This window comes from Parasteatoda tepidariorum, chromosome X2 (assembly GCF_043381705.1).
Source record: "Parasteatoda tepidariorum isolate YZ-2023 chromosome X2, CAS_Ptep_4.0, whole genome shotgun sequence".
NCBI classification, from domain to species: domain Eukaryota; kingdom Metazoa; phylum Arthropoda; class Arachnida; order Araneae; family Theridiidae; genus Parasteatoda; species Parasteatoda tepidariorum.
Window position 1 is genome coordinate 38,967,210 of NC_092215.1, and position 27,838 is coordinate 38,995,047.

General features: G+C 30.5%; 1 protein-coding gene across 2 annotated transcripts in view; it reads left to right on the forward strand.

Moving 5' to 3' along the window:
• LOC107442611 (glutamate receptor 1) overlaps positions 1-27,838 on the forward strand; it is a 258,314-nt gene that overhangs the window by 211,798 nt on the left and 18,678 nt on the right. For both annotated transcript variants that reach the window (XM_071188106.1, XM_071188105.1), the window contains exons 12-13: positions 3,657-3,901; positions 7,296-7,404. In XM_071188106.1, coding sequence (XP_071044207.1) covers positions 3,657-3,901; positions 7,296-7,404 — 354 coding nt within the window. The remainder of the gene's footprint in view (positions 1-3,656; positions 3,902-7,295; positions 7,405-27,838) is intronic.

Genomic DNA, 27,838 nt, shown 5'->3' on the forward strand with positions numbered 1-27,838 from the left:
AAAAATAACAAACAACAGTTTAAAAAAAAGGATTAAATTTCATTTAAATAACCGGGGAAAAAACCGGAAAAAAAAGATATAATCTTTTTATTAGTCCACGCGATTATATCCCTAAAACAGAGTGCTTTCTGATATTGTATCAATAAAGCCAAAGATATTAATGCAATAGTGTGAAACTTATTGTTTTTCTTAACTTTCTTCGTGTTTTCTTGTATATATATATATATATATATGCATAATGCCCATTAAGAACACGATCTTGTAATTAATATCATATAGTGGTGGTTTATACATCGAAGTCATTAAAATATATATACATAGTGGTAGACAAAGCTCTTTTAATTCTAAGTAATTAAAAATATTAATTTATCACTTTTGCTATCGCAAAGAAAACTATTCGTAGTTGCTGCAGGATATGCTGCATGCAATCTTTTTTGGCCTTTGTCCTGCCAGACTAAGTATTTTCAATCGAAATTTGCTGTTCTGTAAAGGGTTAGAAGAAAGTTATAATGATGGCCCGAAAGGCAAATGTTTCCTTCTGTTCGGGTAAAAGTTTTCTGCAAATTCTAATAACATTTCTTAAAATTTTTAAAATAATTAATTCCTTAAAATTTGTCTTAAAATTTCCAGCATCATTTCACTACCATTTCAGAAAATACTTTGCGTAGGCCTCAAATATTGGGGATTATAGATGTATATTTTTATAATGCAGTCATAATTTCTCAATTGTAAGAAGAAAAATCGAAAGTCAATAAAATTTTATTAAACAATTTGCATTAAATGATCTATAGTGCGCTCCGTCATAAGTCAAAATAATTATCCAAAACAAGCGGAAAAAATCCGGTCAAATATGAGAAAATGGACTTTTTTGCACCAACGTTTCAAAAAGTTAACTAAAAATCACTGCAAAAAATGAACAAAAATTCCAGCTATTGTAAAGAATTTCAAACCTATTGAGAATGAACTCAATTTTTACTCCTCTAAAAACTTCGTTTATTTTACCTTTTTCCTTGAATTGTTTTGTATTTAAATGTATGGAAATTTTCCGGATTTTCACTACGTTAAACTTCGAATAAATCAAAAACCTTCGAGCAATGGAACAAGTTATACTCAATTCCCCAATGTTGATCGACGATATGAAAAACCAAATAAAGAGGAATGAAAAAAAATACAAATCTATGGTTCTTATGTTCTGCTTAGGAACCAGTTATTAAGTTTCAAAATTTGTTATACAATTCGTAAACAGATGGCTCTGTAAAATGATTGAAACTCTTAAATAATATTTACAAAATAGCCTGCATGAACAGCAAGAACGTCGTACGGTCTGCGATGGCTATGGAATAGATTGACAGAGTCTATGCAAATATTTCAGTTGCGATAGCCTGATAGGTGGAAGAAAACAGTTTTAAAGTACTTCACATTGAGTAGGGTCTTGTGTCTCATATCAACATTTCAAAGATTTCAAGCAGATGGCTGTACTAGCTAGAAAATGTATAAAATAATGTTTATTGTGGAATATCAGATGGCATTTTATCTGAAATAATTGAAGGCTATGCCTTTTAACTTTGCTCTCAATCGGCGCCCGTAATTGCAAGACGAATGTTTTGAGAACATTTTTTCTAAATGTTTTCTTCAGTTAGCAGAGTGATCTTTTAACTTACTTTAATAATTGGTAAAAATAAATTACCTAGTTCTTCTTAGTGGAACATAATAATCCTTTAATTATTTCTTTTCAATCGGCAGTCATTTTAGTGATAATCAGTAACGTAGTGATCAAATAGAAATTTCTAGAGAAAGCTTCATCAACTTAACTTATCCCTATTCAAATTAACCCGTTTAGAACCATGGTCATATTTATGTAAAAGCGCGATTCTCCATTCCCGGCTCACGGTACAGTATAAAGAGCTCAGTGGAAGAGCCAGGAAAGTGATATATTTATTTTCAAAGTAATTGTAAGCAGGATAAAAGGAAAATAAATGGTATCTGAGCTATTTTATTATCAATATATTAGAATGCAGGATAAATAATTCTTTGCCTTCCTTTATTTGACTTGTGCAGGTTAAATCTGTCGGATTTTCGAAGTCTTCCAAGTTCCCATAACAAATAAATACCTTTTAGGATTCTGAAATTGAGATTGATAGTTCTCAGCATAGATGTCAAAATTACAATCTGTGGATGAATGAATGGAGTATGAATGGGTCCTCCCTGTAAAATGGGCTGTGATGTGGGTGTGGCTGAAGTCGTATTCTTGGCCATAGATGACTCCACTGAAAAACAAGAAACATGTTAAATCTGTCAGATTTTCGAAGTCCTCCAAGTACCCATCACAATTGCTTATCTTAAAATCGCTTGGATTCAAATAGCAGCCTTGTTAGTATTAGCAAGTGGCATCAGTAACGTAACAAATGACACTTACTTGCTTCTTCCACTAAGCTCCTCACATAGGAGACGAGCTTTTTCGACTCCAGCATCCCAAGAACACATAGTGGTATTTTCAATTCGAAACGTTAAACTTTAATTTTTAAACGGGTGGGAGCTGAAGTACGTTAAAATTTCGAATAATGTTTCGCAGGCTTTTGATTTTCAATATATACTTCAGTTTCGATCATTTAATTTTTTATTTCAATTATTATTTGATCCGGGATATTTGAACAAGTAAACAACTACACTCGTTCCGTTCTTTCAAAAAGGAATAGTGCATTAGGCATGTGCTCTCGCCCCCTTTTTTTTACGGAGTGGTAAAAAGAATAGAATGCTGCTTATCCCTTTGACGCAGATGGGGCACGGGTGACCCTTTTACATACCTTTTGAGGCTCTAAGTGGAATTAATAATGCATTTTGATATTTTTTATTGTAAGAAACAGTCTAATAGTTACTAACAAAATGTGTTAAAGTATAGGAATTATATTAGTACTGTAAAATCGAAAAAAGTAGTTCGATTTTCTTTTCTTGATTCAAAAATTTATCAGTAATTGATTCTGTAAATTAAAGAAATTTCAATTATGCATATCTGTTTCTCTTAAATCTAAATAATAATTACAAATAAATGCAAATTTGAAGAATTGTTACTTGGAAGTGATTCATGTTTGGAAAACTTTACCTTTAATGCAAAAAGAAAAGAAAGAAAAAAGACACCGGCATCTCATGCTGTATGTGATAGTCACAAATTTTTAAAATGCTAAATATAATAGTTTTAATTTATTATGACCTACATTAATATCAAATAATGAAAAAGTATGAAAAATACGTTTAATAAAAAATTTGCGCTACAGGTTTATTAAGCGTATATTTGTTGCTTGTAGTTTGGGGTTTGCTAGATAGTATTCTGCATGCTTTGGGTCAATTTCTCAGATAAATATCGGAAACATTTTAATGCATACTTAAATTTTATACTATGTACTGTCAGTGATAATAAAATGTAAATTTAAGCACATTTAATGACTCTAATGACTTTGTAAGCATTTTTAAATGAAATTATTCTTAATGAAAAGAAAAATGGAGTGGTCCCGTGAATACGCATACTCTCGGAGCTTATGGCCCTGGCGAGATGCTTCTCTCTGCTTTCACCGGTGTTGAACAGTTTAAAAAAAGTCCACTGCTATTGACTATGGAGGAAATTATGTAAAGAAATTACATGATGGTTTTTTTTCTTACAGAGATCAAAGATAACAGTTTATTCTCGCATGTGGGAATTTATGAATTCTCGGAAACACGTATTTGTCCAATCCTATGAGGAAGGAATACGCAGAGTCCGGGAGTCCAAAGGGAAATACGCTTTCCTCATGGAGTCCACTAAGAACGACTACATCAACGAAAGACAACCTTGTGATACCATGAAGGTCGGTCGTAACTTAGATGCAAAAGGGTACGGCGTAGCTACTCCTTTGGGCTCGAACATTAGGTAACCTATTTTTCAACACTTCTTCTAAATATATAATTCGTAATACATGGTTTGCAAAGCCAAAACAAATATCAGTGGTGACAAAAGTTTAATGAGTCTGTTAGACATTTTAAAAATTTTAATTTCACTGGGTAGCGAAGTTTTAGCAAGTAAATATACAGACAGTGAATTGGGTGACTTACTGATTACAAAATTAAAGATATCAGAATCAAAATTCGATTGAGGAATGAAAAGATATGGTAAGTTTATATGATAAACTTTAATTTTTTTTCCAGAAATTTTAGAATTTAGTTGCAAAATTTACTAACAGATGCCGCTGTAAGCAATCGATGACCAGAGCAATCATTTCTAGTGATAAAACATGAAAGGATGCCGTACCGTATTTACCGTATATAAGTTTAAGCAAGGTATTTCGTTGAACAACGTCTGTTATTGGTAGTGGAGTAACACACAGGTTAGATTGCGGTTCTGCTGCATTTGTATTCTCTTCTAGAACTTTGTACACAGCAGAGCGCCATCTGCAGACAACTTTTGCAACTAAATTTCGAAATTTAATGTCATTTTGCTTCAATCTCTCTCGACTATTTTATTTTTTAATTTTCCTGGTTGTGGTCGTCTTATATTAATAAACAAAAACAAATATATAGAAATCGCAACAATGCATAGAAGATGCTTTTTAACACTGTATATGACATATACATCTATATTTTGCATTGTTAAATGACAGGAAGCTAAATTTTACTTGCATATAATTACATTAATATCTGCACTAAAAATTTAAATTCACAAGAAAAATTTTCATTAAAATTAAAGAAAGAAAAAAAAGGAATTAAACAACAAAACATTTGCTTCCATAATTTTTAATAAGCGAAGCTGGAAAATGGAATCTGAAATTTTAAAATTATTGGTAGTACAAAGAAAAATTATGACTATGAATTTTTATTATAACTTACGAAAAGTCTTTTATTTTACATTACATATAAGCAAGATAGAAAGAATTATAAAATCATACTTTCTGTTACCTAATTTATATACTAAATCTCAATGTAAAACCTATTGTAAATCCTAATATAATAGCGATGATTAAATGCTCTCAATGAAATTTAAAGAATAGGTATTTTTTATAATAAATAAAAAATTATGAATGCATTATATAAATATTAATATTTTATTTTTACATTATGATAGCTTTAAAATTGAAGAAAGAAAAAAATTAATCTGTAAGCATTAATCTGTAACCAATTTAAATAGCTCACTTTAATGTAGGCCATAACTGTGAAAGAATGGCTATCTGTGATGGAAAAATATGTCAAGTTCAAAAAATCAGATCAAGTTCGAAAAATATAAGCGTAACGAATTGTTCGTTTTATCAAAGTTGATAAAAAGCAAAAGCACTATATTTAAATGCTCTCGATGAAGTTTAAAAATGATCTATTTTATATCAAGGTTGACTAACACTTCCAAGTCATTATTTTTATAAAAATTATTACCACTTTTATTAAATCGTGACTGAATTCTTTAATCAAGCTAATAAAATGTTAACCAATCACTTCGCCGGAGTTATAAAATACAATCAAGATGAATGTGGTTGAAATTACATCTACTGGATTCCATTAATACTTTGATCCTTTTTTTTCTATGGATTCTGTTACATTATTCTTTGGAAAAGCTCATTTTTTTTTATTACAGAGAACAAAAAACGTTCAGAGGAAAAATTGGAGGCATTCAATCGTATCTCTTACTATTTCCTCCATATTTCAGAGGAAAAAGTGTTCTTCAATCAATGAAACGTAGTTAATCTTTCATAAATCGATAATGTCACAAAATATTTAAGTTTCTTTTATAGAGAGCTATTTTTTAAGGTTTCATCGTTTGAGTAAAACTGTTTTCTGAATAAAATTTGTGCTTTATGTTAAAAACAATTTGCTCTTTGTTATAAGAAAAATCGCTCAAAATTTTTTCTAATAACAGTAACAAACAAACAGTAGTTTCTCAAAATGTTTTCAATTTTGCTAAGTTAGTAAGTACTGGCGTTCGATTTACTTAATCCTTTTAAGAAACTTTTAAGTCTTGCCGTTATTTCAATGAAAGAAAAAAGGGATTTGGCAAGATTGAAAAATAAACGGTGGTATGATCGATGTGAATGCAGACAGTAAATAAAAATAATTAAGTTTCCTTTACAGATATTTATTTTTAACGTTCTATCATTAGAACGAGACAAATTTATGAGCAAAATTCTTATTTTTTGTTAAAAAAATAATCACAGTTTGTTATAAACGAAATTGCTGAAGACTTTATCGAATAGTAATAATAAACAAATAATAGTTCATAAAAAAGTTTTCGACATAGCTCAGTTTGCAAGAATATGTGTTCAAATTATTTTTTTATGTTTTAAGAATCTTTTAAATTGCGTCGTTCTTTCAATGAAATAAAAAGGGGATTTGGCCAGATTGAAATAAACACTCTATAACAAAAAAATTGACGCACCAAGAAGGAAGTGTCCGATTAAAACGAAAATTTGTGGATAGGAAGACAATGTGCAGAATAATAAATGATTAAAATTTCAGAACAATTGAATAATTTATTGCAGAGTTACAGAAACAAGTTCAATAAGATGTTGACCCCTCTCCAGCCTGAATACAAGCTGCCACACGGCGTGGCATAGACCGATAAAGCTCCCGGATGATCTCTTGCGGTATTTCCTGCCAAATTCAATCCAATTGTCGAACGAGGTCATCAACATTCCGTGCCAGATGCAATCGCCTTCCCATCATATCCCAGACATGATCGATGGGAGAGAGATCTGGTGATCTGGCAGGCCAAGGAAGAGTTTGACAACCTTGCAGACAGTTCATAGCAACACGTGCCGTATGTGGTCTGGCATTGACCTGCTGAAAAACCAGCCCAGGGTGCTGCAAAAGGAACGGTAGCAAAACAGGTCTTAGGATGTCGTCGACGTACCGCTGTGCAGTAAGTGTACCTCTAATGATGAACAAAGGGGTCCGACTGTCAAAGGAAATAACACCCCATACCATAATGCTTTGTTGAGGGCTGGTGTGGAGTGCAATAGTGTAGGCAGGATCCCCCCTCCGCCCCGTGCCTCTCCAAACACGTCTTCGATGATCGTCAGGACACAGTTGGAAGCGGGATTCGTCGCTAAGGACTATGCGTCCCCAGTCGGTATCATTCCAGCCATATCTGTTGAAAACACTCATGCATACGAAATTTCAAAGCAATTGGATGATTGCTTCTTGGTGCGTCAATTTTTTTTGTCATAGAGTGTAAATGGTGGTATGATCGAAACGAATATNTAGTAATAAACAAATAATAGTTTGTCTAAGGCTCTTAAATTTTGATGAATTTGTGAGCAAGGATGTTTTATTTACTTTTTTAGGGATCTTTTAAATCTTGCTGTTCTTTCAATGAAGGAAAAAGGGGACTTGGCAAGATTGGAAAATAAATGGTGGTATGATAGAAGTGAATGTAGAAATTCAGACAGTAAAGTGAGTATTAATAAGTATTTTTAATTATCTAATTAAATTGACTATTTACTTGACTATTTAAGTAAATGTTTTTCCTAAATATTTAAAGTAAGTATTTTTAACTATCTAATTAAATTGACTGTTTACTTGACTATTTAAGTAAATGTTTTTTCTAAATATTTAAAGTAACAATTTAATTTTCTTGAATTCGCATTTTAACACTAAATCTAAAGACAATATTTAATGTAATTTATCTGAAGATTAAGGCAATAATATCGATACATATCAATAATATCATACTGGTTGTCTTAAATTAGACCGATAGATTTTAAATGTTTATAATAGAATGTTTATAATAAGTTAACAGTTTAAACACCGAATTAAAAAAGGGTTATCCAAATAACTTGACATTTAACAAATACGCTGAAAAGGGTTTCTCAAAAAAGAAATTAAAAAAATTCGTGATTTTTTTTTCCTAGATTGCTTTTAAACATGTTCCATTTTTAGAACATAATCGTTGGACAAGAGCTTTTTTTATTACTATAATTATACTAGAATTACTACTAGAACTATTACTAAGTATACCTTTTTATTAAACATAAAATTATTAATATATTCCTGAGATATACATTATAATAGTACAGGAAATATATCAAAGATGACTCACATCGTGAGTTCACGAAAGTTTTGGAAATTAGTTCTCGGCTCTTCAGTTCTTCTGATTTGTCAAATTTCTTTTTCATATTCGAATTTATAGTTAGTTTTTCACTTTTTTGCATTTATTTGCACTTGTTTCAGGGATGTGATTATCCATTTTGTTTCAAATTTTATTTATAATGGGGGGGGGGTTATAATTAAAATTCAACTTTGAAAAGATTATACAAGAAAAACTACTGAACCGAATGTTATTTAACTAAGGAGGTCATAGAAATTTATTTTCAGCAAGAAAAAAAAAACCAGGGGTTGGATTTAAATCGTATTACTGCAAACTCAACAGTAGCTCTTAGAAAATCAGGTGGAATGTCATGGACATATCTGTGTCAATCCTTCAATTCTGCCAAATTTTTCACAACATTACGGTGCAACAGTAAATAAGTTAGACTCTGACCTTATTTCATTTAACAATATTGCATATAGCACTACTTTTTTAATTTTCTTAGCGGAAAATAAATTGAAATAATCTCCTTTAAATTATTATCAAGTTTGAACACATTTGGTACAGTAGTTTTCTTTTTATGACCATATCAAAAAAGTTTTTTATTATAACCACCCTGTACATTCGAAGCATTATCGACCATTCCATATCATAGCAAAAAGATCATATCATATCACTTCATATCGAATCAAAATAAGTTTCTAATTAGGTGATTGTTTCGTGTGTCATTAGGCTTCTCCTAGACATGGGGCTAACAACAAGCAAAAATTCAAATGAGACTGATACGAAAGTGAGGTACTTTTCTTTAACTCAAGCGGTTTCAAAACATGGATATCTAATCTGTATAAATTACGAGAATCAGGAACAATGTCAATAGCAACGAGCTATTCAATGCAAGTGTAGAGAACTTAATATAAAACCCCTTCAAGCATTGAGAAATATATTAACAAAAGAATATGACACTCTTTTAAAAGAAATAATTTTATCAGAAAGGAGTTTTCTTTTAATATCTAGAAGTCGAACAAAAGAGAAAATAATCAGTATTGAATAGGTGCGTATTTTGCAATACTATCTAAGTATTATTGTTATCCTCTGTCACTTATTATCAACTATCTGCTTATTAATTTTATTTCTTGACCTTCAAGGTTAAAAGATTCTGAACTCAGACAAATTTGAATCCCCTACGCTATTAATTACGTATCATATAAAATCAATTCATAGAAAAGCTCAAAACATAGCGCATTGAATCACATGAAATCCAAACATAGAACTCTGGATCTGCAAGTATTCTATTTCGTTTTAAAACTAATATTTTTATCATAAAACTTTAAGTTGAAATTTTGAAAAAAATGCCAGAGTTTTAATCGACTTACAGCACCATCTGTCTCAAAAACTTCGAACTAAACTCAGAATAGCTGCGGAAAAACTCTATTTCCTGTCATTTAAATTTTTGCTAGAATTTACTTCTTCTGAAAATGCTTTCATGTCATTTTTGTAAAACTATTATCGAATTTAGGATACCGCTTATTTTTAATTGTTTTTTTTTCAAGAGAAATTTTTTCTCTGTTATTGGCGTACGAATCAAAGGTAATAACAATTGAAGCACTGTTCCGGATGTTCCATAATCACTCTTCTAAGGTTATACTTGAAAATCTCAGTTGATTTTTAATTCACAAAATTATTCTCACAAACTCTCATGAATGTTCTCAAATACCCTCTTGGTTATTTATGAATAGCAGAATCTGACGAAATGTCGTTTAGAGCTAAGAAATTACGTAATTATTGCGAATTGTGCAAGGTCTGCAGACCATTTAATGAGGATAAAAAATAAGATGATCAGAAATTGTTATAGTTATATTTATGAATTATATATAATTTATGAATATATTCAATTTATAATAGCATTTACGTTGGCTGTAATATATGTTTATACATAATTTTAGTAGATATCTTGAAAAAAAACCTATTTTATTTAATTACATATACCTAACTTAGTTTTATAGGTTCTATTACTCTAAAAGCATGCAAGATATATTCTCCTTGACTTTAAGTACGCAACGCGTGAATCGTAGCAACCAAAATAGTATTCAGGAATATGCACCCTCACTTTTGTTTGATATATGCAGAAAAATAGTGCAACATAATTTTTTACGAAGATAATGTAATTTTGTCCCTCGAAAGAATATTTAAAAAAAAAAGCTGATGGCTTCTTGAAAAAAATCTTCAAATTTTGTAATTTATCGAAAATTTAAAAAAAAATGTATGGACAATGTAGCTATGCATTAATGGTTTGCATTTTGCAAGATTTAAAATTTGCTATTAATTCGAGAAGCTGAAAGCTATTTCAAATATAAAAAAAAGAGTTTCGGAAAACGTTACTAATTATCGTTATCTAAACGAACCTGCAAAAATATTTATAAATAGATAAGTAATAAAAAATTTACTTTGAAAATGGTTTAATTAATCTATCTAGTTAAATTTAGCTAAAATTAGGTAAAATTCTGATGTATAATATATTTTTATATCCATTGCAATGGCCGGGATAGCCTGATCCGAATGAATGCAGCAGATAAATATTTTCATGTTGTAGTCTTTTAATGCATGATTCTTGGTTTAGTAAATTCAATTTATAAAGTTTTGGTCTGGTTTTAGTTTTTTTTCTATTGAAATACTGATTTGAAAAGTCACTTTCAGAGATTCCAACTGCTCCGAATTCAATTAAATATTTTGAAAAACGGTAGTGAACAGCAAACTAAAATTAGAAGATTTTCCTTTAATACTACCAACTTTTTTAAGAGCTCATCACGTCGAAACTGTAGAATGGTAGAAATCACATAAATCTCGGTGCGCTGCCGCAAAGCGGCATTAACCGATTCATCGGTAGTAATAAATCGATGATGAGGAGGAATGGAGAAGGGAGGAGAGGGGGTGCCCAGCACCAAAAATTCGAGAGGGGGTTCGAGTGACATGGAGAATCAAGAAATGTAGTGGGGCATGGGGTATAATTAAACTACAATGTAATCATAAACAATATAAAATAAAATAATCATGAAGATTATGATAATCGATAATATTCAGGATGGTCAGGGTTATATATAAAATATATACATATGTTTTCAACGCCCGATAATCACGTCGATACTGTGAAAAGTGGCATATAAAATAAACTTATGAATTATTCAGAGGTAGTGGTGAGTTAAAACACTGTAAATCGAATTTAATAAACCAAGAATCATGCATAAGAAGCAAGTTGTCTTGAACAAGCTGGCATCTCTGTACTTTGTTTCTGTTAAGCCGTGTTAAGACTTACAAAAAGTTGGCAAAATTCGCCGAAAATCTACAAATTTTAGTTTGTAGTTTTCGACCGTATTTTGAAATATACTGTTGAATCTGGAGCAGTTGGCATCTCCGTATTCATTGTATATTCATAAAAAATTCGGTACGTGCAGTTACTAAAAGTGAATAATTGAAAAAATGACGTTTTCCGAAGTAATTTTTTTTGCAAAAACGAGTCAGCTCTTCATGTGGAATTTATAGCTAACTTACGTTAAAAGATAGTAGTATACGAACTTTTTCTGCATATATAAATAAATATATATGCAGGAAAAGTATATATATATATGTAAAATGATGCAGTCGGACCGAGCAGGGAAACAGACACAGGATTTTAATTAACTCAGAGTAAGTTTTATTTGATCATTCTTAGTTGAGTGGGAGCGAAAAAGTGATGTTTACTCCATCAGCAAACAGTCTTTCTGGTAGGGAAAATCTTGCAAAAAATCCTAAAATGTCTCNCAAGTTGTCTTGAGCAAGTTGGCAAAATTTGCCGAAAATCGAGCGTATTTTGAAATATACTGTTGAATCTGCAGCAGTTGGCATATATATATATATATATATATATTTCTCTGAAATAACTCAGATCTAATTCGACTATAGAAAATAAAGTTTCGATAAACGACGCAAATTATTGGTTTCTTATTCCTTTCTAAATTAGGCAACGAAAAAATAATGTATGAATAAATTTGCAGTAAAAAATTTGCTTCGAAAATGTTTTAATTAATCAAACTAGTTAAATTTGGATAAAAAAAACTGAACCTTTGGATGTATAACATATTTTTATTTCCTAGACAATTAAAATGGATCGTAATTATTTGCGAAATTTTCACAAAGTGAAAAATATTGGTCTGAATGATATTCATTATATATTCATTAACAATTCAGTGACCATATTTGAGGAATATTTCGTATAATTGAATATATGAAAAAGGAATGTTTTCCAAATGATCATTTTTCCCATACTCAAATCAGTTCTTCATCTGGAATTTACAACTAACTTATTTTTAAATATAGTACCATACGAGATTTTCATACAATTTTTAATACTTATTTAATTCAACTGCGCTATAATTCCTTGATGGCACATATAGATTTTTTCATTATACTTGGGATGGATAATATTCAAAAACAAAATTTTCTCCAATTTACCTGATTATATTAAGAAAATGAATAATAATAACAATGTATTTTTTGGCAAGTACTCACTTTTGAAAAAAGCTCCATAGTAAGCAAAACCAATTTTACTAACAGTGTATCTGAATATACGTCATAAATCAAAAATTTCGGTAATTTCAGATACGTTTAACTAGTTAATACAATAGAATCGTTTTCGAAGTAGATTTGCGGAACTAAACTATTAATACAATAACCTACTAACCATATATCCATGTCATCAAATAATGCAAAAATTCTCTACACCAATTTATCTATTAAATCTCAAGGGCGAAACTATTCATTTCCCATCATTATCTCAACCACCTTGTTTCAACCTTATCGATAATTTATACAATTTTTTTTTCGCCGCGTAATTTAGAAAGAAGAAGCTACCGGTAACTTTCATTTTGAGTTAATTATGTAGTTCACTAACTCAGAATAAATGATGTCAAAATTTCAACAAAAACTTTTTAAGGTAATGCCAAATTCGTTCATAATAAGGCTGGTTTGCTTGACATTATCTATAATGGCTATCTTGGGGGTGAATTTGAAACAGGATACGAGTTCTGCATTGTTTGAATATTTTATAAGGAATATCTTTTCATTTTTATAAGCTATCATACACATAGAATGCATCCTGTCAGCTGTCATAATCTGTAGGCATACAAAATTATGAAGAATTGTTGTTTGGTATTTTTGATTATATTGCTAATCAAATTGTTTAACAATTACCGAACTAATATTTATTCGTCGATTTAAATTAATCTGACATTAAAATATATTTACAAAGTGTAAACCCTTTGATTAAAATGAAAATTTTGTTCTAAAACAACTAAAATCATCATCATCATAGTTGGCCAGACCAACGCCTCCTATAACTGAAAGCATCCACACGGTTTTTTATAGGTAGTCCGATCAGACCACTGTGAAGATTATTCACTTTCCGAACGAATCATTTAATACAAAATTTAGTTAAAATAAGAAAGTGGTAACAAATATATGGCTAAAAATATCTTTTATTTATGAATATTATTGGTTTGCCTTATTCACTTGTCAACCACTACAGATTCAATTCTCAAATATATATGATAAATTTCTCTCAATTACTTTTATAATAGGTTTTGGGTTCATGCACACAACTGGTTCACTTTTTAAGCAGTTTGCGCTGACTACTTATAAAAGACCGTGTGGAGGCTTTTTGATGTAGGAGGTGATGTCTTCTCTGTAGATTTTTCCATGACGACTTCTGATTCACCTTTGATTTCCAATTCTTTTCATTAATTACGAGAAAATCAGACTCCACTGAGTCAGCCCATCTAATCCGCGGCCTTTCCCGCTTTCTTGTTCCAGTGGGTCTAAAAAGCAGTACCTTTTTTTATTGTATTGTCATCACTCATTCGAAACACGTGGGCCATCCAATTCATTCTATTTATTTCTATATATTTAATAATATCAGGTTGTTTATAAACCTTGTACAGTTCAAAGTTAAATCTTCTTCTCCAGTTATTGTTTTCATTTGCACCACCAAGTATACTCCACAAAATCTTTCTCTCAAATATTGGGATTCAATTTTCCTCCTGTTTTGTCATTGTCCAAGCCTCAGAAGCGTATGTCAAGAATGGCCGGACAAGAGTTNGAGAGCCAATGTCTTCCTCTGTAGATTTCTCCATGACGACTTCACCTTTGATCTCCAATTCTTTTCATTAATTACGAGAAAATCAGACTCCACTGAGTCAGTCCATCTCTACCGCGGCCTTTCCCGCTTTCTTGTTCCAGTGGGTCTAAAATGCAGTACCTTTTTTTATTGTATTGTCTTCACTCATTCGAAACACGTGGGCCATCCAATTCATTCTATTTATTTTTATATATTTAATAATATCAGGTTGTTTATAAATCTTGTACAGTTCAAAGTTAAATCTCCTTCTCCAGTTATTATTTTCATTTACACCACCAAGTATACTCCACAAAATCTTTCTCTCAAATATTGGGATTCAATTTTCCTCCTGTTTTGTCATTGTCCAAGCCTCAGAAGCGTATGTCAAGAATGGCCGGGCAAGAGTTTTGTAGATTAAGAACTCTGCTTCTCTAGAAAGAAACCTAGATTTAATAAATCTTCTCAGCCCATAAACTGCACTATTTGCCTGATAGAGTCGGTTTCTTATTTCAGGAGTAATTCTGTTGCCAATGTTAGTAATAAAACAACTGAAATATGTATCTCAAAATCTATTTTTGCCTGGCGTCGTCTTTGAAGTCGGTTTCATAAAAAAACTTGGAGCACAGAGGATAGACAATGCAGCTAATCCTGGTTATAGTTGGTCTAGAGGGACTTTGCTACTCGATCAAACCAAGCATAGTAGTGAGGTAAAACTCTAAGTGGTAGACGAGTCATGGGTTAGAATCCTCTTACGATTGTGCAACTGTTGCAAGTTTTAATATTTTTTTCTCGACATGTAATGCAAATTTGGGTAAGTTCCATCAAAAAGTTCATCGCGAAGGCTAGTTTGTCTCAATATTTGATTGACAAGTTCTTCTGGGTTAGGTTCAAAATTACAAGGTTATAGAGTTGAACATTGATAGTTGTAAATCAAAAATTGCAGCAGTTCAGTACTGGTAAAAAATAAAATATATTTCTAACATTCATCCTGATCATTTATCGCTTCAACAGCGATGATACTGCGACAGAAAAGCTTAAGAAAAGTAGGATTTAGTTTAATTAATAATTAATTTTTCAATTAAACTATCTATTATTAAATTCCACCATATCGTCGCTTTGAAACTATACCGTGGTAACTCAAAAAAGCTAGTTTTTCAGGAGAGCGATTTCAATTTTTCCGCGCCCATGCTAATCGCGGCAATGCGATGACGATTTATCTGCTCTCTAAATTAACTTTATGGAGATATAAAGATAACAAGTTGTTTTTCTAAAAGGGTGACTTTTTTTACTCAAAATGAAACAAAAATCTCATTTTTCGACTTTTTTGAGTTACAGCGGTTTAGTTTCAAAGCGACGATATATTGATTTTAACACTAGGTTTACGGGACGCGTCATTTTGACGTATTTCGAGTTTTGTAAGGAAAATTATAAAACCCGTTTGAATTTTTATTTTATCTCTTGTAATGACTTTAAACCATTGATCGAGGTAAATATATATTGAAGTCTATTTCCTTCAAAAGCGTTGAAATATTGATATTCTCCTTGTGGTATACCTATCTCTACAGATATGCGTCAATTCGATGCGATCGTAATTTAGACAAAATTTTGAGTAAACATGCAACTATCACATCAATAATAAATAGGAATTAATCGACAATACTTCGATCCGTTATCCGCTATCGTTATCTCAAATGAAACAAGCGATAAACAACTATTGCCGATAAGCAATAATGGAAAGAACAAGCGCAGAATGTCAATCGACGTCAGACAACACCTCCTAGAAAAGAGTAGGCCTCTGCACGGGTTACCATAAATATCCTTTAGTAGTCCAAACGTAATGACATATTTCGTATTTTCAACCACTGCGCAGCTTAGTACCCCGAACGTAATGACATCTTTCTTATTTTTCATCAACTGCGCAGTTAACTTCGTCACATCGGACTACTAATTTGATCCGTGCTGAGGCCTTCATTATTCTAGGAGGTATTGCGTCAGAGCGTCAGATTTTGAAGGTTTCAATTGCTTAGTTCGAGTATTGAAAAATTAAATACTAGAATATTTCATAAATATATCTCTCATATTTTCATTTTTTTTTCTTATAGTATATAATTACATTGGTTTCTAAGTGCAGAGATGTCAACCGCTCCGGACACGCCAAATTAATTAAAAAAACTGTAAATAACTCAACCGGTTAACGCCCAGCGTCATATATTTAGAACAGTTCCTTTTTTCAAAGACAATCATTGTGGTGGAAAACTTTTTTCAGTATTTTCATTTATCTGAGTGAATTAAAGGATTCTAGAATACCACAATGATTTAGTTATTTCTGATTAGATCTAGAATTCTAAGAAACAAGTACTTTTTGATCTATCAAAGACTTTTTGAATGCCTTAACAGTAGAAAAACCAATTAATTTCTATAATATATTATACCAATTTTTCCATAAAACCATTTTTTGCATCATTTCAATTTATAAATTCGGGACAAAACGGGTTAAGTAAATTTTGCAAATAAAAAGTGGTGAATCATGAAAGCCTGCGAATTATTTAGAAATAGTGGTGGATAAAAATCTACTAAATTGAATTTATTAAATTAAGAATCGCAATTATATATATACTTCCATGCGTCAAATTGACGCGTGTTCGTAGAGATAAGTATACATACCTGCCAACTCTCCCGGATTTAAACGGAGATTTTATTTTCATATTAAAAGTGGCAGTAAATATATACTATTTTTTCTTTTATAAATTTAATTTTTAAATGATTTTGATCACCACTATTCTTACAAAAATTAAGCTTATATATTAATATGCGTTACTATCATCGTTGTGAACTTAATTTTTTTCAAATACAACGTATTCGTTAGCATAAAATTGAAGTTTTAATTCTATTTTAATACCACTGAGAAAAGCGATAATGGAAGGGATTAAAAGTTGGCAGGTCTGAGTATATAAGAAATGTCCGTAAACTTAGTGTTAATAAGGACATTTCTATTTTATTACAACTGACAACAATTTATGAAATGATCATATGCACGCAGGGCTGAAAGCTTATATATACCAAAACGGAAAAGAGCAAAACCTGGTACGAAAGACATTTCATTCTAGCATTTTTTAGAGAAAAATATAACTTCTGTAACTACCGAGATATTTTTTGTAATTATAGCATACATATATAACTGCTTTTTTTTTTTTTTTTTTTTTCTTTTTTTTTTTTTAATTTATTNTTTTTTTTTTTTCTTCTTGAGAAAAAGCAGTCACCCCAGAGACTCTGTATACAAACTGGTTTCATTTTCTAATTTTACTGTAATTTCACGATGAATGGGATATGGGTCTTCTGCACGGCCCAGGTGCCCAGCTTTTGTTAAATAAAGTAGATATTCAGAGGTGCCAACTTGCTCCGGACAGCGAATATATATTTTAAAGAGGTAGTTTATCAATTGTAATTCTTGGTTTAATAAATTCTATTTAGTGGATGTTTATCCACCACTATTTCTTAATAATTCGTAGGTTTATATAGTTCACCACTTTATAGTACTAATGTCATGCTACACCTATTTAAAAGCAAGCAATACTATTCCTATATTTGCAAAATTTGCTTTGTAATTATTTACCGTTTTTTCAATTATTTTGGCGTGTCCGGAGCAGTTGGCATCTCTGGATATTGTTAAATAGTTTGAAAAAGAGAATGGATTTACTCCGAAAAATATTTAAAACTGAAATGACTTTACTTCCAGATTTTCCTCCGTCTCGCTTTCACCCATGTATGCACGAGTAAAAATATGTAAAATCTAATAAAATTAAATAAAATTTGCAACACTTTCTCCCAAGCATATTTCACAGGGTTCATGCTGTAATTAAAATACTTAAAGGGTAGTAACAAATTTAACACTAGGTCTACGGGCGTTTCTTATATACCTATCTCTACGAACACGCGTCAATTTGACGCATGAACGAATACATATAACATCACTTACAGAGATACCAACTTCCACCGGACGCAAATATATATTTTAAAGTGGTAGTTTATCAATTGTGATTCTTGATTTAATAAAATCAATTTAGTAGATTTTTATCCACTACTATTTCTAAATAATTCGTAGGCTTACATAATTCACCACTTTATATTTTCAAAATTTACTAAGCAGCTATTTACTGTTTTTTTTACTATTTTGGCGTGTCTGAAGCAGTTGGCATCTTTGCACTAAGAAAGCAATGTAATTATATATTATAAGAGAAAAAATGAAAATATGAGATATATATTTATGAAATATTCTAGTATTTAATTTTTCAATACTCGAACTAAGCAACTGAAGCCTTCAAAATCTGACACTGATATCAACTGACATTCTGTGTTTGTTCTTTCTATTATTGCTTATCAGCAACAGTTGTTTATCACTTGTTTCATTTGAGATAACGATATCGAATAACGGATCGAAGTTTTGTAGGTACAATCCTATTCATTATTGATGTGATAGTTGCATGTTTACTCAAAATTTTGTCTAAATTACGATCGTGTCAAATTGACGGGTATCTGTAGAGATAAGTATACCACAAAGAGAATTTCAATATGTCAACACTTTTGAAGAAAATAGACTTCCATATATATTTACCTCGATCAATGGATGAAAGTCATTACAAGAGATAAAATAAAAATACACACGGGTTTTGTAATTTTCCTTATTAAATTCGAAATGCGTCAAAATGACGGGTCCCGTAAACCTAGTGTAAAGAAAATGAAAAGAATTTTAAAAAAAATAGTATTCTTTACTAGTCTTATTATTTCCTAATAAATATATCAAATGTAAAATAAATTGCTTCGTGAAAGTTAATGAAATGCAGGGATGCCAACTTGCTCCGCTCGGTAAAATAGTATTTTCTAGTGGTAGCGAAATTTAAGTTACTTTCAGTTTAGTATTTTCCATTTTAGGTAATTTTTTCACCACTAAATATCAAAAATTATAAGTATCATATAAAACGTAACGTTTCAGCATCAATCTACTGGTTGCTTTATTAAAAAGTGGGCGTAACTATCCTTCTCTAAAGAATTTTACTATATATTTTGCTGTCCCTTTATTAAAACTATTCCAGAAAGCGGAGCAATTGGCTTCCCTGGAAATGTGCTTATATTTGATTTTTTACACGTCACTGCAAGCTAATAACAGGGCTGCTACTTATCTGTAAAAGATAAAAAACTGATAGTATTAACACTTCATTTATTTTTTTTTTCTTATTGAAAATTGATTCTCCATGACAATCACTATTCATAAGTAATGTATTTAGATACTGCATCGATATTGACACGTTGAGCGCAGCGCCAGTCAGCTGACGCAGGACTTTTTATTTAGGCCGCGTCAACCACCGGTGGCTGACACTGAAATTACATTTAGGCAGCGTCAACCACCGGCGGCTGACACTGACCTTTCACATAGGCCGCGAAAAACAGCTGGTTGGCAGTGTATAACATGATATAGNTTTATAATTATCATTATAATTCAAAAAGTTAATTGGAATAACCCGAGTATTGCTACCACTTTAAATATGAAAATAAAATCTTCCGGAAAATCCGGAAGAGTTGGCAGGTATGGTAGTTGTTTACCGTTTTTTAAATTATTATGGCACGCCAGGAGCATTTGGAATCTCTGTAAAATGTCTGAAAAAAGTGGTGAATTATCTATGCCTAATAATTGTTTAAAAATAGTGGTGGATAAAAATCTACTAAATTGAATTTATTAAACCAAGAATCACAATAATTAAGTAAATTTTGAATAAATTTTCTGCGATTCCATAAAAGAGAGTAAATTTTATAGTTCTATATCATATTATACGCTGTCAGCCAGCTGTTTTTCGCCGCCTATGTGAAAAATCAGTGTCAGCCTAAATGTAATTTCAGTGTCAGCCACTGATGGCTGACGCGGCGCTCAACGTGTTAATGACGAGGTTTGTCTACCACTGAATTGATTTAAAATGATATAGATTTCCATGATGTGTAAATGACTTAAACATTAATAAAACATATCTGATTAGCATGCAGTGATGCCGTTTGGAGTTACAAAATTTTAAAAACATTTATTGACTAAATAGTTTTTCACACCTAATAAGATCACTAAAAAAAGAAAGAAAAGTTAAGGTGTCTCACATCTATTTTTCTCCCAATTTTGAAGCTGTTCAAAAAACATATTTGATGAATGGCAAGTTAACATTTTTACTTCTACCAATTATTTTATAAAATATTTGCTACCACTAATTTTTTAAATAAAAAGCTTTCAAATATAATAAGTTTGACAGTATATCAGGGCATCTTCGATATCAATATCGTTATCAGGAAAAACGTGACACTAATCGTTGCGTGATAGTAACAAGAATAGATCGTTTTTTTTTCTATGCGTTATTACATCTGAGGTTACAACAAAAGTTTCTTTTTTCAAATTTAATAAGACAAATTGAATTTTTATAAGATTTTTAATTAATATTTATAAGCAAGATCATTTGCTTATCTCGCCGTTGAATTGTTATTTATACGTAGTTGTGTACTAATTCTTTTATTTACTAACGTATTAAATTTTTGCCCTCGAAATGTGACTTTCAGGTACCTCTGCCACCTCTAAATTTTAACATTTTAAAGCATATTTATGTATAGCGATCACTATATTTTGTGGTCTCCATATGGTAGGTATGTAAACGAGTATTATGTTACAAACTTTTAGCGTTGCGTCCTTGTTTTTTAACCTTTTAAAGGACCTTGAGTGCAAAGGGATAAAACTATTATAAATCACTCCTTGGAGGAAAGGTACTTTTGTCTTCGGCATTATATTGCTAAGATGATGTGGTGGGTAGAGTCTTCTCATATCATGGCATAGGCTGGAGTTCAGTTCCCCGTTATTTTGAGCAGACGTCGGATCAGAATGCATATTTGTAAATCCTGTATAGAGATTCAAAATCACATCTAATGCATTATCCACGTTGAGGGCTTTAACGCAAGGAAATTCTGCTCTTGAATGGGAATGAGTTTCAATCTAAATTGTAAAATAATTGTAGAATACACTTGTTGCAATTACATTTTTGTTGCAATTATACAAGTACTTGGAATTAATTGATTCGGATGTGCCGATTTCAAATCTGAATGTACTTATGTCCGGAAAGCTACAGAGGTTTCTAGTCGTCTTTTTGGTTGATCCAAATTTTGCATGGATAAATATTACATCATTTCTAAAAGCTTCGTGCATTATCTTTTGAACTGTGTCAAGAGTTTTTAAATGCAAAATCTTCCGAAATACTTCTTTCAAAAATTATGATTGTTTATATAGAAGTATTATATAAATATGTTCATATTTTTGTCCGACTTTTGTAGGTGTGAGGCTAGTAAGAACGTGTATAATATAAATAGATGCTATAAATAGGAATCTCATGAGTTTTATACAGTAGTAAATTTAACATAATTTTATCTAGAATTTCCTTTTTTAAAAGTCTGATGTAACTCAGTTCGCCTTTATATATATATATATATATATATGCATNTATATATATATATATATATATATATATATATATTCAGACTGCCTATTTTTAATTTCATAAGATTTTTTTAACTTTCACTCTTAAAAAAAATTATAAGCTTTTATTTCAAGGTCATTTCCTTGAGTACTCCAATTAATATTCTGTCGGAAATATGAATCACTTATCTTCCTGAAACTACGGATAATTCGCCGAGTCTCTATTTGAGGCGATGATCTCAACGATGCTAAATTGTTTCACTTAGCTAAAAAAAATATTTTCTAGTGATAACGAAATGTTATTTTTAGTAGAGTATTTTTAATTTTAAATAATTCTTCCACCACTACGTAACAAGAATTCAAAGTATTATATGAAACGCAACTTTTTGGCAGCAATCTTTAAAGGAGTGGGCATTTTTATTCTACAAGGTTTGCTATTTAATTCGCTATCAATTTATTACTACTTTTGCAGAAAATGGAGCAATTGGCATACCTGTGATTTGCTTTTATTTGCTACCACTATTTACAAATTTCCTAATGACGATGAGTTTTTGCAATATTTTAGTAGTGTAGTGAATTGAATATATTTTAGAAAAAAAATTTAAGGAAATCAGTGTTTCAGCTAACCAGATAATTTCGTTGATAATTGAATTGATTTAGATGACAAACGAATTATATGGTTAGTTAAAAAATTAATTGAAAATTTGTTGTTTATGACCAAATATAACTAATTGAGCAGTGGTGGCTCAGGTTATAGAGCATACACCATCTAATGAGTTGACCCAGGTCCGAATCCCAGTAAGGGCTGGTTGTTATGAATTCTGCAACATTGCTGACTTAAAATATCCTCGGTGGTAGACGGATCATGTGTTAGAATCTCCTTGCCGTTTGACAAACCGAGGGAGGTTTCCTTTTTCCCCCATTGTAGTGCAAATGGGGGCTAGTTCCAACAGAAAGTCCTTCACGAAGACTAGTTTGCCTCGATGCTATATCCAGGAGTTCTCTTGTCTTCTTGGTTGGGTTCAAAATTACAAAGCTACGGAATAGAGCTTTGATAGTTGTAAACTCAAAATTGAGTCGGCGTTTCAACACCAGTTGTAAAATAAAATAAAATATAATTAATTATATAATTAAAATATTTTTGTGTCTAAAGGAAATAAATTTAAAAAAAGAAATAAATGAGTAACTTTTTATCTGCTTCAGAAAAGAAAGATATGGAGAGCTAGAATGTTGGCGGGTAATGGAATAAATTTTTTTATGACTCGCGGAAATCATGTTATATAAAGAAAAAAAGAAAGAAATCCCATCTTCGTTTTCTTAGATGTTCTTTCTTCCGTCTTTTTGCTTGAAAGAAGGAACAAAAAAATTAAAAGCTTTAACAAAAATGAAAATGTTTTCAGACTTCTTAGTTTTAATTTCATAACGTTTTTAAGTTTTTACTTTTAAAAAAGCGTATTTACTCTATCGATAAAATCTGACAGTTTATGCTAGCGTCATTTATATTCATAGCTGATCTATTTCATTGTACAATTTAGACTTGAAACTAAGGACATTTCCCTAAATGCTCCAATTTATATTCCGCTCGAAATATAAATCAGTTGTCTTTTTATCTAAGTTAGATCTGATTGTCCAAGATGATCGAAAAATATTTTATTCATATGAATAGTATTAAGATTTGCGCGTAAGAACATTGTAGCAATATATGTTGAAAAAATGCTCAATGCATGTGTGAAAGTCGTTAATTTAACAGAACTATATTTAGGGATTTGATGTGTGATATCAAATATCATATCGACATCATAAGATGTTTTGAAATTTTACTCACAAATGAGTTGAATTTAAAATGAGAGAGAACTACTTTTAGTTTAGAAATGTTACAGTGCACTAAGATAAACGAACCACCCTGTGTAATTTTTTATCAAATGATTGGAGCTTCATGTCCCAGGACTCAATTTTAAAGGTTCATAGTGATGACCTCAAATATGCTAATTAAATAGTACAAACGAAGTTTTAAGTTACAAAATCAGACAAAAAATATAGTTTCTTTTTTTTTTATCTAAGATTCATCTTTTTTAAGAACACAAACAAAAATAAATTTCAAAAATTACCTTTGTTTAATAGTTTTCAACAAGTACAGTTGCGCAAGAAAATTAACGGACCACCCTGAAAAACTTATGATCCAAATGTTCGGATCTTCACGTTCTAAGACAAAATCTAATTGATTATTTAAATACGCTAATTAATTAGTGCAGACGATATTTTAAGTTGGGAAATCAGATACAAAAACGTGCTTTTCATGAATAAATATACCTTGTTTTCGACTGATTTGGATTTCTGAACTCCAAAATATAGGGGGTAGCTGCAATGTCTCCTATAGCCATAGGAGGTTTTTTTTTAATGATGAATACATTACGGTAAATACAATCGTTTAAAGGAATTAATAGCATAACTTCCAACATTTGAGGTAGTAGCGAAAGAGTTGTTCATGTGTTAGTGTTTTTTTTAAAACAATGGAAATTTTATAAAACTTTTTTTCAGAATTGAAGAACATAGTCATTTGTCTATCTCACCTTTTATACTGGAGATGGACAGATATGGAAACACTTCTATATTGGCTCTCCGGAATCGATTATTTTCAGCAGCTGGCGTTTTTGATGGTTTTGCGTGGCAAAACTGGTGGCATAATTCGAAAGATCAAGGTTTAGGGGAGTTGGTAGAGCATATTACAATAACGCTAAAACTGACCTTTTTCAATGCATCTTTTCTAGGAGACAACTTATGAAATCATTTTGAAATTTTTTGAGGATATGTAAGATTTCAACATTTTTTTGCTGTTACAATGTCTTAGCTGTTGTATGTAATGTTTTAGCATTAACAAGAATAATTGTTAAATTATGATATACTTTTAATCAAAAATGATGAAACTTTTTAAAAACTTGTAAGTTCTCAGTTCATACTTTTCTTTAAAAAAAGTTCTGTCAAAGATATGCATTTCAGTTTTCTCATCTCAGTTTAAACATGTATAGGTAAATATTCTGTGAAAAAAGAACTGAAGCAGTATCTTGTTTAGATACTGAGAAAAGGTAACATGGAAAAAGGTCAATTTTAGCATTATTGGTACCACTGCCCAACAATAATGTAAGAATCACTTTCAGTTTATTACATTTTCTTTAATTTCTCAAGAAATACTTAAAATATTATTTTGTAACTTTAGTGACGTTTAGTTCATGCGATTTTTAATACTTAGTAATAAAATTTAAAGCTTTCAGTGGTTTGAGTGACCTACAATAACTTACGAACTAAAACAAGTATTTTGTAACAACCTATGCCAGAAAAGCAGACAATAAGCTTGCAACTTGTATCGATTACTTTAATTGTTATTTTTAATAACTGCATAAAGTTTCGTAAAACAGGATTGAATATTTATGGAGGTATGGACATTTTTACTAAAAAAAAAATAATTTTTCACCGTACTTTTTTTCATTACAGCTTTATAGATATTCAACAGTATTAAACAAAATTTTGGAAAAAATTTAAGATTTATTACAAAATTGCTGATTTAAAATTTTTGAAAAAAATCGTTAAAACTGAAAAAAGACATGAGTACTTAAGCTAATTCTTTTATAGCGCGCATGCACTGAAAAATTTTAAGAAGTTTTTTTAATAATTTTGTAGTGAATCGTATTTGCCAAATAATTAAAAAAATTATTTGAATATTTTAAAAATTTAAAAAGTTTCAAGCAATGCTCTAAGCAGTTTTTTCTTTTAAAACGATCGGGGTATTTCACAAATTTTATTATTTACCATAAATCAATTTATAATGAAAGTTAATAAATTATTTCTAGATTTAATCGAAGTAATTTTTAAATCGGTCAATAAGATTGAGAGATTTATATAAAAATGCTTATAGTGATAGTTAAAAAGGAAAGAAGCTTTAAATTTCTACACACATTTTGCTAGACGCAAACTTTGCATAAGTTAATAAAACGTAATTTTTGAAAACTTTAAAATTGATTTTTTAAATTTTGTCAACAATTTTGCAACGTAAAATCTTCCAAAATGCTCCTTAAAAATATTGTTTATGTAAAGTTAGAGTGGAGGCGCTTCCATATTTTGTTTTGAACTTCTGCATACCTGTAAAGGTTATGTATGTCTTAGTGGCCAAAATACATTCAATTTTAATATAACTAAAATTAAATATCCTCACTAAGAAATATATTTTTTGAAACTACGGAAACCGTATCAATTGGAGGGTATGCAATAGAAAAGGTAATGCAATAGCAGATATATTTTGCAGATAGTAGATAGTAGATATATTGCAATACAGAGGTGTGCAATGGTAAATATATTTTGGGAATTATATATGGTAGAATATAAATCCCAAAATATATCTATTTCAAATTCTATTTTATTATTCTTCTCTCTATTTCGAATTATGTTAAAAGTAAAAATATATAATAAAAATTTTTTTTTTAATGATTTATTAAATAGTATACTATTAAAAGTTTTTTTTAACTACTTAAATCATTTAATACATGCACGGTAAATGTTTGCCATATAATAAACTAGTAAATCTGTTTCTCTAAATAATTTGATGATTTACAAATAAATATTGGAAAGTAAAAAGTTTTATTATCTAACTCTAAATAAAGTTTATTTTCTAAATTAAAATAAAGACACTAGTTTCAACGAATAGTAAAACGGGGTCTCAACGGTAAGTGTTGAAATGAATAGTAATGCTGCAAGAAGGAATAAGAAGTTTTAACTCTTTAATAGAAATTTATTTCCCTTATTTTTCGTTTCGTTTCGGACCAAAGAGAATTTAAAATTGTCACCATTAAAATAGAGAGAAGTTTTAAAGCGAAAAGGACTTTTCTTATACTAAGAAGCTCTTTCACTCTAATTGTTGAAAAAAAATTTTGTCACATCATATTAGTGTTTAACATTTCCAATTGCATTTTAAATCAATTTATATTTGAATTGAAAAGAAACTAAATGTCTTAATGTCCAAATTTAAAAATTAAGAAGATGGTGCTTGAGAAAGAAATTAGTACTATCTATATGCTATAGACTACAAGGATTTTTCACCCTGACGCCTAATACTTTGACAATGAAAAAAAAACACTGTGTTCAGACTTCTCATTTAATTTTAACCCTTTTCGCTGAAGTGTAGTCTGCCTGGCAACACTAATTCCACAAATGTTACTAAATGTTAATGTATAATTACGTTAATGCAATCTTATGTTAATGTAAAATTAATTGCGCTTAAAAATTTAGCAACTGCTATGCTTTAAACAACAAGTTTCCAGAGAGCGATACCTTATAGTAGCCAGAACTGTTTTGTTTTTGCTCGAAACTGCTAAGAAAGAAGCACTTGTGCTACCTTTTTATTTATTTTTTTAAAAGAAACAGTTTTACTGAAAATATTACAGAAAAGAAAATTGGTTAAAATGCAAATTAGAATTTGAAAGGAGGGTTTCGATTTTCTGGTTTCTAATGACACTTGGACAAACCAAGCTAGCCAGCCATCTGCCTTTTGCGAATTGAACTAGGAAGGTGAGTTTTTCCTTTGACAAGAGAGATCCGCAAGGGTGAATCTACGTCTTTGATCTGAATCCTACTTATAGATTTCCGCACCGCTCATTCGTAAGGCACCTTCCTCAACTTAGACATAGATCGGAAGGGAAAGACATTTTCTCCATATCACTGTATCCATGTTACTGCTTTGCATCCAATCACAGGACTTTCAATTCCACAGCATTTACGTGCACGTGTATCGCATATACTCGGGATCTTAGCGGAGTCAAAGATAGAACCTCGGCACCATGGATTCTCAAATCACTGGCCTACCACAGTCGAAAGGAAGATTCAAATGGGAAACGTTACATCTATTTCAATTATTTTGGTGATTACATCAAAGCGTATGATTCCAATGAAATTGAAATAGATTTGCATTTTGTGAAGTTTTTCTCTGAAGTACAGTGTAAAAAAAAAACTTTATTTATGGCAGTTATGGAACAAAGAAATGAAATTTAAAAAAATAATACTGTGGTGTGAAATTTTAGATTGTGTATAATGACTTATCAGTGAGTCATATGAGGTGATATATATATATATATATATATATATATAAATAACAGCAGGTACTGAACTTTCGTTCTTC